Source organism: Mobula hypostoma, chromosome 19 (assembly GCF_963921235.1).
Source record: "Mobula hypostoma chromosome 19, sMobHyp1.1, whole genome shotgun sequence".
In the NCBI taxonomy this organism is placed as follows: domain Eukaryota; kingdom Metazoa; phylum Chordata; class Chondrichthyes; order Myliobatiformes; family Myliobatidae; genus Mobula; species Mobula hypostoma.
This window is the reverse complement of record NC_086115.1, coordinates 3,418,015-3,435,044: the sequence shown is the minus strand read 5'-3', so window position 1 is coordinate 3,435,044 and position 17,030 is coordinate 3,418,015. Positions and strand designations below refer to the sequence as shown.

The 17,030-nt window shown below is 42.7% G+C and overlaps 1 protein-coding gene across 2 annotated transcripts in view; it reads right to left on the bottom strand.

Moving 5' to 3' along the window:
* Positions 1 to 5,104: 5,104 nt before the first annotated feature.
* Positions 5,105 to 17,030, bottom strand: part of xpnpep1 (X-prolyl aminopeptidase (aminopeptidase P) 1, soluble) — a 123,948-nt gene continuing 112,022 nt past the window's right edge. For both annotated transcript variants that reach the window (XM_063071253.1, XM_063071252.1), the window contains 2 exons: positions 16,185 to 16,283; positions 5,105 to 7,680 (listed from right to left, as the gene is read on the bottom strand). In XM_063071253.1, coding sequence (XP_062927323.1) covers positions 7,558 to 7,680; positions 16,185 to 16,283 — 222 coding nt within the window. In that variant the 3' untranslated portion in view covers positions 5,105 to 7,557. The remainder of the gene's footprint in view (positions 7,681 to 16,184; positions 16,284 to 17,030) is intronic.

Sequence of the window (17,030 nt, the reverse complement as noted above, 5' to 3'; positions counted from 1 at the left end):
TTCACATATTGATTGGGACTCCCATACTGTTAAAGGTCTAGACGGGTTAGAGTTTGTAAAATGTGTTCAGGAAAGTTTTCTAAATCAATATATAGAGGTACCAACTAGAAAGGATGCAATATTGGATCTCCTATTAGGAAACGAGTTAGGACAGGTGATGGAAGTGTGTGTAGGGGAACACTTTGGTTCCAGTGATCAGAACACCATTAGTTTCAACTTGATCATGGATAAAGATAGATCTGGTCCTCGGGTTGAGGTTCTAAACTGGAAAAAGGCCAAATTTGAAGAAATGAGAAAGAATCTAAAAAGCATAGATTGGGACAGGTTGTTCTTGGGCAAGGACGTGATTGGTAAGTGGGAGGTCTTCAAAGGAGAAATTTTGAGAGTGCAGAGTTTGTATGTTCCTGTCAGGATTAAAGGCAAAGTGAATAAGAGTAAGAAACTTTGGTTCTCAAGGGATATTGGAACTCTGATAAAGATGAAGAGAGAGGGGGAGATCTTAAATGGGTTTTTTATGTCTGTATTTACTAAGGAAACTGGCATGGAGTCTATGGAAATAAGGCAAACAAGTAGTGAGGTCATGGAACCTATACAGATTGAAGAGGAGGAGGTGCTTGCTACCTTGAGGCAAATCAGAGTAGATAAATCCCCAGGACCTGACAGGGTATTCCCTCGGGCCTTGAAGGAGACTAGTGTAGAAATTGCAGGGGCCCTGGCAGATATATTTAAAATGTCGGTATCTATGGGTTAGGTGCCGGAGGATTGGAGGATAGCTCCTGTTGTTCCATTGTTTAAAAAAGGCTCTATAAGTAATCTGGGAAATTATAGGCCGGTAAATTTGACGTCAGTAGTAGGTAAGTTATTGGAGGGACTACTAAGAGATAAAATCTACAAATATTTGGATAGACAGGGACTTATTAGGGAGAGTCAACATGGCTTTGTGTGTGGTAGGCCATGTATAACCAATCTATTAGAGTTTTTCGAGGAGGTTACCAGGAAAGTGAATGAAGGGAAGGCAGTGGATGTTGTCTACATGGACTTCAGTAAGGCCTTTGACAAGGTCCCGCATGAGATGTTAGTTAGGAAAATTCAGTCGCTAGGTATACATGGAGAGGTGGTAAATTGGATTAGACATTGGCTCAATGGAAGAAGCCAAAGAGTGGTAGTAGAGGATTGCTTCTCCGAGTGGAGGCCTGTGACTAGTGGTGTGCCACAGGGATCAGTGCTGGGTCCATTGTTATTTGTCATCTATCTCAATGATCTGGATGATAATGTGGTAAATTGGATCAGCAAATTTGCTGACAATACAAAGATTGGAGGTGTAGTGGACAGTGAGGAGAGGGACTTGGACCAGCTGGAAAAATGGGCTGAAAAATGGGATATGGCGTTTAATACAGACAAGTATGAGGTATTGCACTTTGGAAGAACAAACGGAGGTAGAACATATAAGATAAATGGTAGCTCACTGAGGAGTGCAATAGAACAGAGGGATCTGGGAATGCAGATACAAAATTCCCTAAAAGTAGCATCACAGGTAGATAGGGTCGTAAAGAGAGCTTTTGGTACATTGGCCCTTATAAATCAAAGTGTTGAGTATAAGAGTTGGAGTGTAATGGTGAGGTTGTGTAAGGCATTGGTGAGGCTGAATTTGGACCATTGTGTGCAGTTTTGATCACCAAGTTACAGGAAGGATATTAATAAGGTTGAAAGAACGCAGAGAAGGTTTACAAGGATTTGCTGGGACTTGAGAAACTGAGTTGCAGAGAAAGGTTGAATAGGCTAGGATTTTATTCCCTGGAGCATAGAAGAATGAGGGGAGATTTGATTGAGGTCTATAAAATTATGATGGTACAGATAGAGTGAATGCAAGCAGGCTTTTTCCACTGAGGCTAGGGAAGGAAAAAACCAGAGGACTTGGGTTAAGGGTGAAGGGGGAAAAGTTTAAAGGGAACATTGGGGGGGGGGCTTCTTCACACAGAGAGTGGTGGGAGTGTGCAATGAGCTGCCAGATGAAGCGGTAAATGCGGGCTCACTTTTAATATTTAAGAAAAACTTGGATGGGTACATGGATGAGAGGTGTATGGAAGGATATGGTCCAGGTGCAGGTCAGTGGGACTAGGCAGAAAAATGGTTCGGCACAGCCAAGAAGGGCCAAAAGGCCTGTTTCTGTGCTGTAATGTTCTATGGTTCTATGGACCACAAGTTTGTGTGCTTAGCCCCCTGTGGTGATGAATCAGCATATAGGAGGGAGACTGAAAATGTCTGAGTGATGCCATAACAACAACTTTTTAGTCAATGTCACCAAGACCAAGGAGCTGAGTATTGACTCCAGAGAAAGGAAACCAGATGACAATGAGCCAGTCTTCATCAGAGGATCACCAGTAGAGAGGGTCAGCAATTTTAAATTCCTCTATGTCATTATGTTGGAGGACCTGCCCTGGCCCCAGTGTGTAAGAGCAATTATGAAGAAAGCATAAGGAATTTACAGAGATTCAGCATGATATATACAACTTTGACAAATATCTATAGATGTGCAGTGGAGAGCATCACAGCCTGTTATGAAACACCAATGACCTTGAATGGAAAATATTACAAAAGTAGTGGATATGGCCCAGTCTATCACTGGTAAACCCCTCCCCACCAATAGGCACAACTACATAAACAACAGGAATTCTGCAGATGCTGGAAATTCAAGCAACACACAGAAAAGTTGCTGGTGAACGCAGCAGGCCAGGCAGCATCTCTAGGAAGAGGTACAGTCGACGTTTCAGGCCGAGACCCTTCGTCAGGACTAACTGAAGGAAGAGTTAGTAAGAGATTTGAAAGTTGGAGGGGGAGGGGGAGATGCAAAATGATAGGAGAAGACAGGAGGGGGAGGGATGGAGCCAAGAGCTGGACAGGTGATAGGCAAAAGGGATACGAGAGGATCATGGGACAGGAGGTCCGGGAAGAAAGACAAGGGTGGGGGGGAGCCCAGAGGATGGGCAAGGGGTATGTTCAGAGGGACAGAGGGAGAAAAAGGAGAGTGAGAGAAAGAATATGTGAAAAAAAAAGTAACAGATGGGGTACGAGGAGGGGGAGGTGGGGCATTACCGGAAGTTAGAGAAGTCAATGTTCATGCCATCAGGTTGGAGGCTACCCAGACGGAATATAAGGTGTTGTTCCTCCAACCTGAGTGTGGCTTCATCTTTACAGTAGAGGAGGCCGTGGATAGACATGTCAGAATGGGAATGGGATGGGGAATTAAAATGTGTGGCCACTGGGAGATCCTGCTTTCTCTGGCGGACAAACCTACCACCTACCACCCCACCAGCCTCCGGGTCCAACATATTATTCTCCGTAACTTCCGCCACCTCCAACGGGATCCACTAAGCACATCTTTCCCTCTCCCCCCCCCCTTGCATTCCGCAGGGATCACTCCCTACGCAACTCCCTTGTCCATTTGTCCCCCCCATCCCTCCCAAATGATCTCCCTCCTGGCACTTATCCGTGTTAGCAGAACAAGTGCTACACATGCCCTTACACTTCCTCCCTTACCACCATTCAGGGCCCCAAACAGTCCTTCCAGGTGAGGCAACACTTCACCTGTGAGTCGGATGAGGTGATATACTGCATCCGGTGCTCCCGATGTGGCCTTTTATATATTGGCGAGACCCGACGCAGACTGGGAGACCGCTTTGCTGAACACCTACGTTCTGTCCACCAGAGAAAGCAGGATCTCCCAGTGGCCACACATTTTAATTCCCCATCCCATTCCCATTCTGACATGTCTATCCACGGCCTCCTCTACTGTAAAGATGAAGCCACACTCAGATTGGAGGAACACCTTATATTCCGTCTGGGTAGCCTCCAACCTGATGGCATGAACATTGACTTCTCTAACTTCCGTTAATGCCCCACGTCCCCCTCCTCCTCGTACCCCATCTGTTACTTATTTTTATACACATATTCTTTTTCTCACTCTCCTTTTTCTCCCTGTCCCTCTGAATATACCCCTTGCCCATCCTCTGGGTTACCCCCCCGCCCCTGTCTTTCTTCCCGGACCTCCTGTCCCATGATCCTCTCGTATCCCTTTTGCCTATCACCTGTCCAGCTCTTGGCTCCATCCCTCCCCCTCCCCCTGCAACTTTCAAATCCCTTACGCACTCTTCCTTCGGTTAGTCCTGACGAAGGGTCTCGGCCTGAAACGTCGACTGCACCTCTTCCTAGAGATGCTGCCTGGCCTGCTGCGTTCATCAGCAACTTTTATGTGTGAGGCACAACTACATGAAGTATTATTGCGGGGAAGCAGCATCCATCATCAGAGACCCAGGACATGCTCTCTTCTCCCCACTATCATCAGGAAGCAGTTACAAGAGCTTGAAGACTCACACCACCAGGTTCAGGAACAGTTACTATGCTCAACCATCATGTTCTTGAATCAAAGAAGATAACTTCACTCAATTTCAATCGCCCCATCATTGATGTGTTCCAACAGCCAATGGACTCATTTTAAGGGTTCTTCATCTCATGTCCTCAATAATTATTGCTTCATTAATTTTTTTTTTGTATTTGCAGTGTGTTGTCATTTGCACACTAGTTGAATGCTCAAATTAGTGCAGTCTTATTAATTCTTTGCCATCAGATGGGTCCATTAACTCAACAATGCTGTCTTGCTATTCTTGCTTTGCACTATTCGTTGTGGACAGTTTAGCAGCACAGTGATTTCCATAATCCTTCACAGTGCTAGCTGCAAGATCCAGGTTCAATTCCCACTGCTGTGCGTAAGGAGTTTGTATGTTCCCACTCTGATGGCATGGGTGCTTGTGCTTCCTCTCATATTCCAAAGACCTATGGGTTAGGGTAAGTTGCAAACATAATATGTTGGTGGCAGAAGCATGCTGACACTTGTGGGCTACCCCCAGCACATTGTCAAACTGTATTGGTCTTTCACAGCACGTTTCCATATACATGTGACAGATAAAGACATTATGATTGTAACTTACAGCAAGTTTTTGTCTTGCACTGTATTGCTGCCACAAAACATATTTGCAGATGATTATAAACCTGACCCTGAATCCTGGAATTCCCTCCTCAAACAGCAGGGAATTGTGGGAACATATTATACAGGACAACAAGTACGCAAGAAGGTGGCACAGTGCCATTTTAATAGGGCAACCCGTTCTGGATTTACCAATGATACACACATTCCAAAAATTCTTAAACTTTGTCTAATACCACATTGTGATGAATTGCTTTCACTAGAGTATTATCAAGGAAAACTAGAAGACGATTTACAAAAGTACGAGAGAGATCAAGGTCTTGAGGATAGACGTGTTCAGTAGAAATAGGGCTTCAGGAAGAAATTCTTGAAGCCTAGGTTCAAGGCATGAAAAGTCAAGCAAACCCATGGACAGTTTTTGGAATTCAGGAATGTATAAAAGGCATTTTTTGGAGAATATGTATCTCAGAAGACTGAATATCTTGGAAAGCTTACAGGGAAAGAATAGGCCAAAGCAAGGGAGGAAAGTAGCAAAGGAATAAGGTTTTAAAACCAACATATGGCTGCTGCAGAGGTGAGCTAAGGGGGATGTTGAACAAGGCTGGGACTACTGGGGTTCATATGTAGCAGTACTTTGTACAAATTCAATAAAATCTCAAATAATAAAGCTACTCAAACAATGATCTCAGAATTAATGAATACTTCATCCATTGCTACAGGGCATCTCATTGAAATCTGTCAAATATTGAAAGGTCTAGATAGAGTGGATGTTTCCCATGGTGGGGGAGTCCAGGACTGGAGAACATGGCCTCTGAATAGAGGGACATCCCTTTAGAAATAGAGATGAGGAAAAATTCATTTAGCCAAAAGGTGAAATTCACTTCTACAGATGGCTGTTGAGGCTAAGTCACTGGGTGTATTTAGAGAGGAGGTTGATAGGATCTTCATTAGTAAAGGCATCAAAGGTTATGGGAGAAGGCAGGAGAATGGGGTTGACAGGGATAAATCAGCAATTATGGAATAGCACAGCAGACTGGATGGATCAAGTGGTTTAAGATGGCACTGGTGAATCACGACGACTTGTTGGCAGGCGGCAAACAAGACTATGATCTACTTTAAAATTACAGTTTTTCTCAATAATGATCACTGCAATCAATAACCCGTAACTTCCCTTTCAGAGTTGAGCTTTTGAACCACCTGTATAACATGGCATTTTTGTGGTGTGAACTTAAGTCTTGAAGGTGTAGGAAGGTTGCAGTGTGGCACGTATGCACCAAATCAAGGTGGCAGGGCCTGGGCCTGAGAGGGTGAGGAATGAGTAAATGTATAGCAATTGCTGGAGCAGACATTAAGGTGATTCAAAGCGGCAGATCTGAGGCAGGGCCCAGGCTTGAGAGCAAGGATAAGCTGATACATGACCAATTCAAGCGCCTAACCAGATCAGAAAGCTCAGGTATGGGCCAAACCGAGATAGTAGTCCCAAGCCCGAAGGTGTAGTGAAGTGCCAGGGCCCGGGTCCAGGAGTGAGGAATGACCCACTGTTTGGCCGTTTTAAAAGGCTGTGGCGGCAACTAACAGGTTCCTGGATTGGCAACACACATCAAAGTTGCTGGTGAACGCAGCAGGACAGGCAGCATCTCTAGGAAGAGGTAGTCGACGTTTCAGGCCGAGACCCCTCGTCAGGACTAACTGAAGGAAGAGCCAGTAAGAGATTTGAAAGTGGGAGGGGGAGGGGGAGATCCAAAATGATAGGAGAAGACAGGAGGGGGAGGGATGGAGCCAAGAGCTGGACAGGTGATTGGCAAAAGGGATATGAGAGGAGCAGGAGGTCCAGGGAGAAGGAAAAGGGGGAGGGGGGAAAACCCAGAGGATGGGCAAGGGGTATAGTCAGAGGGACAGAGGGAGAAAAAGGAGAGAGAGAGAGAGAGAGAGAATTTGTGTATATAAATAAATAACAGATGGGGTACGAGGGGGAGCTGGGGCATTAGCGGAAGTTAGAGAAGTCAGTGTTCAAGCCATTGACTTCTCTAATTTCCTGGATTGGCTGTGACTGGCTTCGTGGCTGTAGACTTACTTTTGTGAACTTGAGTTCCAAATGCTATTTCCTTATTTTTATTGTTTTCATGATTTGTTTTTTCCTTCACATTGGGTGTTCGATAGGTTTTTTTAAAGATGGGTTCTATTGATTTTGTTTTGTGGCTGGCTACATGTACGGACATTGAATTTCAATTCTACTTCTAGGTTTTATGGTTTAAATAACTCCTTCATTTCTAAGCACCAAAGTGATCAAAAACATTGACTAAAACATCTTTGTAAAAATTGTTATATTACAAAAGTTTCATGGGAGGAGATGCAAAGTTTTTTGAAAGTCAAACCAGAAGGAAATAGAGGTACTGAAAACTTAGAAACATGAGACACTTTATTTTGTAAGAATGACATAGCAACATTAAAGGAGAAATCATTCCAGCTCTGGGAGTGTATTATGATGTTGAATTATCAGTCAAGTACATTTTACAGAAGGTCAAAATTAGATTAGAGAGATAAAATGTTTCCTTTTGCAAACTTCATTTGGCCCATCATCTGCTGACTGGTTCCGTTTCCTTCATGAGCCACTGCAACGCCTCCAGTTTTCCCTGTTTCTCCAGTTCTGCTCCCATCACTTCTCGGCATAACTGGTGGTAGCTGTTGAGCCAATCACGCTGAAAGACATTGATAAAAGTGGGATTATTCATCATAAAGTTAAGCACAGCAAAAAAAAAAGTTAAGTGTTCTGTTGAGAGCATCAAAAGGAACTGAGTTTTGATACAAATGAGTAATGAAAACAAAAAAAAATCACAGTCTTTGCAAGACAAGAGATCTTAGCATTCGAGAATGTAGAGCCAGATGGCTTTCCCACACTCCAAAGGGTGCCTGATAAATCTATAATTGTTCTAATCACATATGGGTCCACAGAATTAAGAGATTTCAGTCAAATAATTGTGCATATTGTCAGTACAAGTTTGCTATTGTCAGCCATACGACTCCTGTTCAAGTACATTGCAGAAATAAATATTATTTTGAATCCAATTACCCACAAATTTTAACTATTTAGGAAACTATAAAAGTACAAGCTTTAATTTGCCTTTGCATCTTCCTGCTGGGCCAAACTTTATTCATTCAAATCTAGTCTGTGGTAATTTATCTAGTCAATATTTCAGTTTCTCTAAACAGCATTTTATAATTCTTCAACACACACGAAATGCTGGAACTCAGCAGGCCAAGCAGCGTCTATGGAAAAAAGTAGTCGACATTTCGGGCCGAGACCCTCCTGCTGAAGGGCCTTGGCCCAAAACATCGACTGTACTTTCTTCCATAGACACTGTATGGCTTGCTGAGCTCCTACAGCATTTTGTGTGTTGCTCTGATTTCCAGCATCTGCAGATTTTCTCACTTTTGATTATAATTTTTCATTTTCATTCTCTCTTACATTTCAGAACATTCATTGTAGGAAATGGCACACAGTTTATATACGAAATAAATTTTCATAGATTTCAAAACCAATTTTGAAGTTCATTTTAAATGGCTGATTAAGATGTTCATATGTAGTAGGTGATGAGCTGCTATTGATTTTGCAGTCTTACTGGCAATCTACAGTGCCATGATCACCTAGATGAGACAACCAGTTGACAACATTTTAAGGACTAACTACTACCTCAATGCAACAAATTCTGTTCCCCAATCATTGTCAAGTTTGAACCTTCATGACATGAAAATGAACTTTATTTCACATTATGAACTACAACTCCACACCCACCCTCAGCCCTGGAAACTTCACTGCCTTTCTTTTACCTAAGCTTGTCCAATATTCACTTCGTCAACCTCCTGTGAACTATCACTTCTCAGTATGGAGTACAATTCTCCTAAAAAGTCATCATTCCCCACCCCAGAAACTTTCATGCTTTATGGTCTTACAACATTTTGTTACAGTGAATTTAATTCTGCTTTTCTGACACTGATCAACAGAAAAAGACTCCATCTGAAGCCAACAATCTAGTGCGCAGGTCAGGAACAATTGTATTGATGGAGATGTTATTTCTCAAGGGGATATCAATTACAGCCTTATTCCTCAAAACAAACAAGACACTATTTCAAACAGCAATTATTCCCCAAGAGAATCTTTTGCTCGTTATGTGCAGTGTTGTATGATGTAGGCCAGTGGTCCCCAACCTCCGGGCCACGGACCGATACATTGCCGCGAAGCATGCAGGGGTGCGGTGGTAGCTGGAGCGCACCCAGCACATCTTTAAGAAAAAAGCCGAAATAAACAAGTTAATTAATTAGGTGCCGTCCAGCACATAAATGTCGGCCCAGATCAGAGGCAATTGCCGATTTCACTTGCTCTATGTGATGTTCACTCGTCTTTCCAGGGTGCTGGAGCCTTTAGCTGTTCCATTGTTTGGTCAATTTAAACGCCAGCCCAGACAGGCTGAAAAGACAAGGCTGTCAGGATCGAGGTGACATGTTGAATCTACACAAACTTCTAATAAAGTATAGGCGCTGCCGTGCTTTCTTTATAATGACAGTTACATGCTGGTCCCAGGACAGACACTTTTCAGAGAGAGAAACGTCGATCCTTAATGCTGAAGAATTTAAAGTTATTGACACTCTCCACCTCAGTTCCTCTAATGAAGACTGGCTTCTGAGTGGCACCTAATTAATTAGCTTGTTTATTTCGGCTTTTTTCTTAAAGATGTGCTAGGTGTGCTCCGGCTACTGCTGCACCCGTACATGCTTCGTGGCCCAGTATTGGTCCGCAGCCCGGAGGTTGGAGACCACTAATATAGGCAATCAGTCTTTTCATGAGTGTGACTGTTCTTCACAATTTTTTCTACAGAAATGGCTTGGCATTGCCTTCTTCTGGGCAGTGTCTTTACAAAACAAGTGACCCCAGCCATTATCAATATTCTTCAGAGATTGCCTGGTGTCAGGGGTCACAAAACAAGGACTTGTGACATGCAGCGGCTGCTCATATCACACACACCACCTGCTCCTATGGCTTCATGTCACTGATAAGGGGGAGGGGTAAGGGGGCTAAGGGGGGTAGAGGGAAGGAGCATCTTACACCTCCCTTAGAAGAGATATGTCACCCTTCCCCAGAGAAAAGGCCGATTTTTATAACCCCAAAGGGCATTACTAATAAGAAGCAGATTATCTGGTCATAGGCATACAAGACCATGAAGATATTGGAGCAGAATTAGGCCATTTGCCTCACCGAGTCTGCTCCATCATTTCATCATGGCTGATTCATTTTCCTCTCAGCCCCAATCTCCTCCCTTCTCACCATATCCCCTCATGCCCTGACTAATCAATAATCTATTAACCTCTGCCTTAAATACACCCAATGACTTGGCCTCCACGACTGCCTGCGGCAACAAATTCCACAGATTCACCATTCTATGGCTAAAAAAATTCCTCATCTCCATTTTAACTGGACATCCCTGCATTCTAAGGCTATGTCCTCTGATCTTAGACTCCACCAACAGAGGAAACATCCTTTCCACATCTACTCTATCTTCTGAATTCCAGGAAGTACAGGCTCAGAGTCATCAAACCCTCTTCATATGATCCCAGAATCATTTTTGTGAACCTCCTTTAAACTCTCTCCAATGTCAGCACATTCTTTCTTAGATAAGTGGCCCAAAACTGCTCACAATAATTCAAGCGAGGAATCACCAACACCTTATAAAGCCTCAACACTACATCTTTGCTCTTTTATTCTAATCATCTTGAAATGAATGTTAATATTTGCCTTCCTCACCACCAACTTAACCTGCAAATTAACCTTTAGGGAATCCTGCACAAAGTCTCTCAAATCCCTTTGCATCTCATATTTTTGAATTTACTCTCCATTTAGAAAATTGTTTATGTTTTTATTTCTTCTACCAAAATGCATGAATTGAATTGGCTTTATTTCTTACATCCTTCACGTATGAGGAGTAAAAATCTTTACACAACGTCGCCATCTAAATGTGCAATGTGCAATTTATAGTAATTTGTAATAAATAGTATGTACAACAGAACAGTCAATATAGCATAGAAATACAATTGTATCAGCGTGAATTAATCAGTCTGATGGCCTGTTGGAAGAAGCTGTCCTGGAGCCTGTTGGTCCTGGCTTTAATGCTGCGGTACTGTTTCCCGGATGGTAGCAGCTGGAACAGTTTGTGGTTGGGGTGACTCGGGTCCCCAGTGATCCTTCGGGCCCTTTTCACTCACCTGTCTCTGAAAATAACCTGAATAGTGGGAAATCCACGCCTACAGATGTGTTGGGTTGTCCACATCTCTTTCTGCAGAGTCCTGCAATTGAGGGAAGTACAGTTCCCATACCAGGCAGTGATGCAGGCAGTCAGGATGTTCTCAACTGTGCCCTTGTAGAAAGTCCTTAGGATTTGGGGACTCATGCCAAACTTCTTCAACCATTTGAGGTGAAGGAGGCACAGTTCTAATTTTTTCACCACATAGCTGGTACGTACAGACCATGAGAGATCCTCAGTGATGTGTATGCCGAGGAATTAAAGTTGTTCACCCTCTCAACCCCAGATCCGTTGATGTCAATAGAGGTTAACCTGTATCCATTCCTCCTGTAGTCCACAACCAGCTCCTTTGATTTTGTGATATGAGGGAGAGGATTCTTGACACCACTGTGTCAAGGTGATGACTTCTTCTCTGTAGGCTGCCTCATTATTTTTTGAGATAAGGCCAATCAATGTCGTATCGTCAGCAAATTTAATTAACAGATTGGAGCTGTGTGTGGCAACACAGCCATGGGTATACAGAGAGTAAAGGAGGGGTCTCAGGCACAGCTCTGAGGGGCTCCTGTGTTGAGGGTTAGAGGGACGGAGGTGAGGGAGTGCATCCTACCACTTGGCGGCGATCGGACAGGAAGTCCAGGATCCAGCTACACAAGGCACAGTGAAGGCCGAGGTCTCTGAGCTGCTTGTCAAGCCTGGAGGGAATTATAGTGTTGAATGCTGAACTGTAATCCAAGAACAGCATTCTCACATAAGCATTCGTCTTCTCCAGATATGTAAGGATGGTGTGTACAGCTGTGGCTATTGCATCATCTGTCGACCGGCTATGTCTGTAGGTGAACTGTAGGAAGTCCAGTGTGGGTGGTAGCATGCTACAGATATTGTCCTTGACCAGCTTATCAAAGTATTTGCTTATATTTTTGAGGTGAGGCTGTCATTCAGACATGTTACCTTGGTCTTTTTATGTACAGGGACAATGGTTGATGTTTTGAAACACGAGGGCACTCTACACTACCAGCTGTGCCGCGCATATCCCAAGTACCCGCCCTGGGATGCCGTCCGGTCCCACAGCCTTGCAACCATATCTTTCCCGATTATGTATTCCACCTGTGACTTCATTGCACGTTCTCCTAATCTGTCCAAGTCCTTCTGTAGTCTCTCTGCTTCCTCAACACTACCTGTTCTTCCACAATTTTCATACTGTCTAACAGGCCACAAAGCCATCAATTCCTTCATCCAAATCATTGACAAGTAATGTAAAAAGAAGTGGTCCCAACACAGACTCCTGTGGAACACCACTAGCCACCAGCAGCCAACTAGAAAAGGCTCCCTTTATTCCCACTCTTTGCTTACTGCCAATCAGCCACTGCTTTATCCATGCTAGAAACTTTTCTGCAAAACCATGGGCTCGTAGCTTGTTAAGCAGCCTCATGTGTGGCACCTGGTTAAAGGCCTTCTGAAAATCAAGTACACAACATCCACCAATTCTCCTTGTTCTACCCTGCTTGTTATTTCTTCAAAGAACTCCCAACAGATTTCTCAGGCAAGATTTTCTCTTAAGGAAACCATACTGACTATGGCCTGTTTTTATCATGTGCCACCAAATACCCTAAAACGACATCCTTAACAATCGACTCCAACATCTTCCCAACCGCTGAGGTCAGACTAACTGTCCTATAATTTCCTTTCTTCTACCTCCTTCCTTTCTTGAAGAGTGAAGTGATGTTTGCAATTTTCCAGTCTTCCGGAACCATGCCAGAATCTAGTGATTCTTTTGAGAACATTACTAATGCCTCTCGAATTTCCAGCATACTGCTTGCGCCTTCCACAGTGAAGACTGATGCAAAATTCTTCCGGAAACATACAAGAATCCACTAATTCTTGAAAGATCGTTATTAATACTTCCACAATCTCTTCAGTCACATCTTTCAGAAACCTGAGGTGTAGACCATTTGGTGCAGGTGACTTATCTACCTTCAGGCCTTTCAGTTTCCCAAGCAGCTTCTCTGTAGTAATGACAACTTCACTTACTTCTGCCCCCGGACACTCTTGAAGTTCTGGCATACTACTAGTATCCTAAAAGACTGATGTAAAATGCTTATTCAGTTTGACCACCATTTCCTTGTCCTGCATTTCTAACTCTCCAGCATCATTTTCCAGTGGTCCAATATCTACTCTCACCTCTCTTTTACAGTTTATATATCTAAAGAAACTTTTGGTATTCTCTTTAATATTATTGGCTAGCTTACCTCTGTATTCCTTTTCCTGCTTAATGACTTTTACAGTTGCTTTCTGTTTGTTTTTAAAAGCTTTCCAATCCTCTAACTTCCCACTAACTTATGCTTTATTATACATCCTCTCTTTGGCTTTCATGTTGGTTTTGTCTTCTCTTGTCCGCCATGGTTGCGTCACCCTCCCTTTAGAATACTTCTTTTTGGGATGTATCTATCCTGCACCTTCTGAATTGCTCCCAGGAATTCCAGCGATTGCTGCTCGCTGTCATCCCTGCTAGTGTTCCCTTCCCATCAGTTCTGGCCAGCTCCTCTCTCATGCCTCTGTAATCCCCTTTACTCCACTGTAATGTGATACATCTGACTTTAACTTCTCCTTTTCAATTTGCACGGTGAATTTTGTCATATTCTGATCATTATCTTTTAAGGGTTCCTTTACCTTAAGGTCTCTAATAAATTCAGGTTCGTTGCACAACACCCAATCCAGAATAGTTGATTCTCTAGTGGGCTCTAAAAAGCCATTTCATGGGAATTCTACAAACTCCCCCACTTGGGATTCAGCATCAATCTGATTTTCCCAATCTATCTGCATATTGAAATCCTCCATGATTATCGTAACATTATTTTTTTTGACGTGCATTTTCTATCTCCCGTTATAATTTGTAGACTACATCTTTACTACTGTTTGGAGGTCTGTATACAATTACCATCAACATCGTTGCTCTTTCTTAGCTCAACCCACAGTCTACACCTTCTTTCTGATCCTATGTCACCTTTTTCTGATTTGATTTCATATTTTTTTTAATCTACAGAGCCACTCCACTCTCATTGCATTTCTGTCTGTCCTTTCGATACAATGTGTATCCTTGGACATTAAGCTCCCATATAATCTTCTTTCAGCCACATTTCAGTGATGCTCACAATACCCCACATGCCAATCTGTAACTGTGCTACAAGTTCAACTACCTTACTCTGTATACTGCACGCATGCAAATATAACACCTTGAGTCCTATATTCATCACATTTTTCAATTTTGTCCCCATTTCACATTTAACTCATCCAGTTGACTGCAATTTTCCCCTATCATCAGCCTCTCTTTGCTAGCAGTCTCATTTCATTCTGCCTCTGTTTGTAAACCAACTACCTCATCATCAACCCTATCACTTTGGTTCCTCCTGCCAAATTAGTTTAAGCTCTCCGAACAGCTCCAGTAAACTTGACCGCAAGAATATTGGTTCCCTTTGGATAAGGTGCAACCCATCTCTTTTGTACAGATCGTACCTTCCCCAGAAGAGATCCCAATGATACAGGAAACGGAAGTGGTGCCCACTACACCGGTTCCTCAGTCACGCATTCATCTGCCAAATCATCCTATTTTTACCCTCACGCAGTGGTGCACATGGTGAGAGGCTGGAGGTCTCCCATAATTCCCACATCTCAGTCACAGAACCAAACACTGCCCCTGAAGCCATTGCCACTGCACAACTGTGCCCTAACAGACAAGGAATAAAGTATAGTGAAGAAGCAACTTCGCTCCAGCCTGATGAGCCACAGCCACTCCAATACTAGCCCACTCACATAATGACTGTTTTGCTTGCCCCTGCCTCATTTTTATTCACCCTTTCAAATGAATCCTGTTCTCCGCTTGTGCGCAGTCTAACTCAAAACAACTGCTGTGAAGCACTGCCTTTAAACCTTGAACAATGAACCTAACTGAAAATGTAGCTTCTCTCATGCTCCCTCTCACTGACTGGGCACAGTCCAATGCAGCATATACTTAATTGTATGCAAGCCCACAAAGTTCAAATTAACTACAACTTTTTATACATTAAGTTCAAAATTCTTCACTAGCTCTAAATGTAGCTTATGACTTCTAGAGATCATGAAATATACTATGTCAAGACATTATATAGGCTTTCTACAGGCTCGTGATAATGCAAAACTCTGCACCCTAACCTGCACAAGTGCATTCCCATGTTTGTTGGCCGGCTGATATTAACAACAGTTTGGAATCAGCTCTACTCTAAAATTCACATTTCAAATCCCTCCGCAGCCTCATCCTTCCCTTCCTCAGTAACCTTGTCTACCCCTATAAGCCTCCAAAATCTCTGCATGCCCTCATATGCTGGTTTTGACTTTTACACTGTTAATATTGCACATTAAGCTGTCTAGAAACTAAACTCCGAAATTCTTTCCCACACTAATATTTACTTTGAATATCCATAAAACTTTGACAAAGATTACTTAGGACTAGCAATACAGACATGGAGCTCATTGGGATCTTGTGCCATATTAATTGTATTTGTAACAAGTGTGTATATTTGCTAGCAATTAAATTCAAAAAGATAATTAGCTCTAGTTAACATTGTTTAGTTCTCAAATTAACAGTCCAACCAAAAATCTTGTTCACATCATTGTGTTGTAAAGCACATACTCTGTGAAACAAGCAACCAACCACAATATACTTCAGCAACTAGCAATCTGCTGAAGGAACAAGAAACACCTGTGGGAGGAATGAAAGTGTCAATGTTTAGGGTCAAAACCTCCAGCAGATTGCTGGTTGTTCCAGGTTCTAGCATCTACAGCCTTTTTTTTTACCTCCCCTGTATACTTCCCAATTGATGCACAGATATCCAAGGAGATCCTTAATTCATGTCTAAACAAATACAATGGATTCTTACCTCTTTTTCAGTGAGTAAGTCAACATTCACCATTTTGGTTTGAATTGGGACAAGAGTCAATGCTTCAAATCTCAGGCTCTCTCTGTTCAAATATTGGTACTAAACAAAAAATAAAATATTGTTATTAATTAATGCTTGATTTTCCTACATAAAGCTACTTTAGTGAACTACTGGTGAAAAACAAGGCAATAACTACATATAGCTCACTTTGCCCAGCAATGACAGATTATAAATCTTATAATGAAGGTGTGCAGGTCTAACCAGAAAAACAAATCTTCACCATCCTTTGCCATGTATACTGTGGCCATTTTATTAAGTACATCTGCTTGATGTTGCAAATATCTAGTCAGCCAATCATGTGCCAGCAACTCAATGCATAAAAGTATGTGTACACGGTCAAGAGGTTCAGCTATTGTTCACACCAAACATCAAAATAGGGAAGAAATGTGATCTAAGTGACTGTAACTGTGGAATGATTATTGGTGCCAGTTAGAGTGGTTTGAGCATATCAGAAACTGCTGATCTCTTGGGATTTTCATGCACAACAGTCTCTCAAGTTTACGGAGAATGGTGTGAAAAATAAAACACATCCAGTGAGTGGCAGTTCTGGGGGCAAAAGTGCCTTGTTCATGAAAGAGATCAGAGGAGAATGGCCAGGCAGGAAGGCGACAGTAACTCAAACAACCGTGCATTACAACAGTGGTGTGCAGAAGAGCATCTCTGGATGCATAACATATTGAACCTTGAAATGGATGGGCTACAGCAACTCCAGGTTCCATTCCTGTACCTAATAAATCGGCCACTGAGTGGATCTGTGAATATTTTTTTTTCCCTAATGTATCTTTG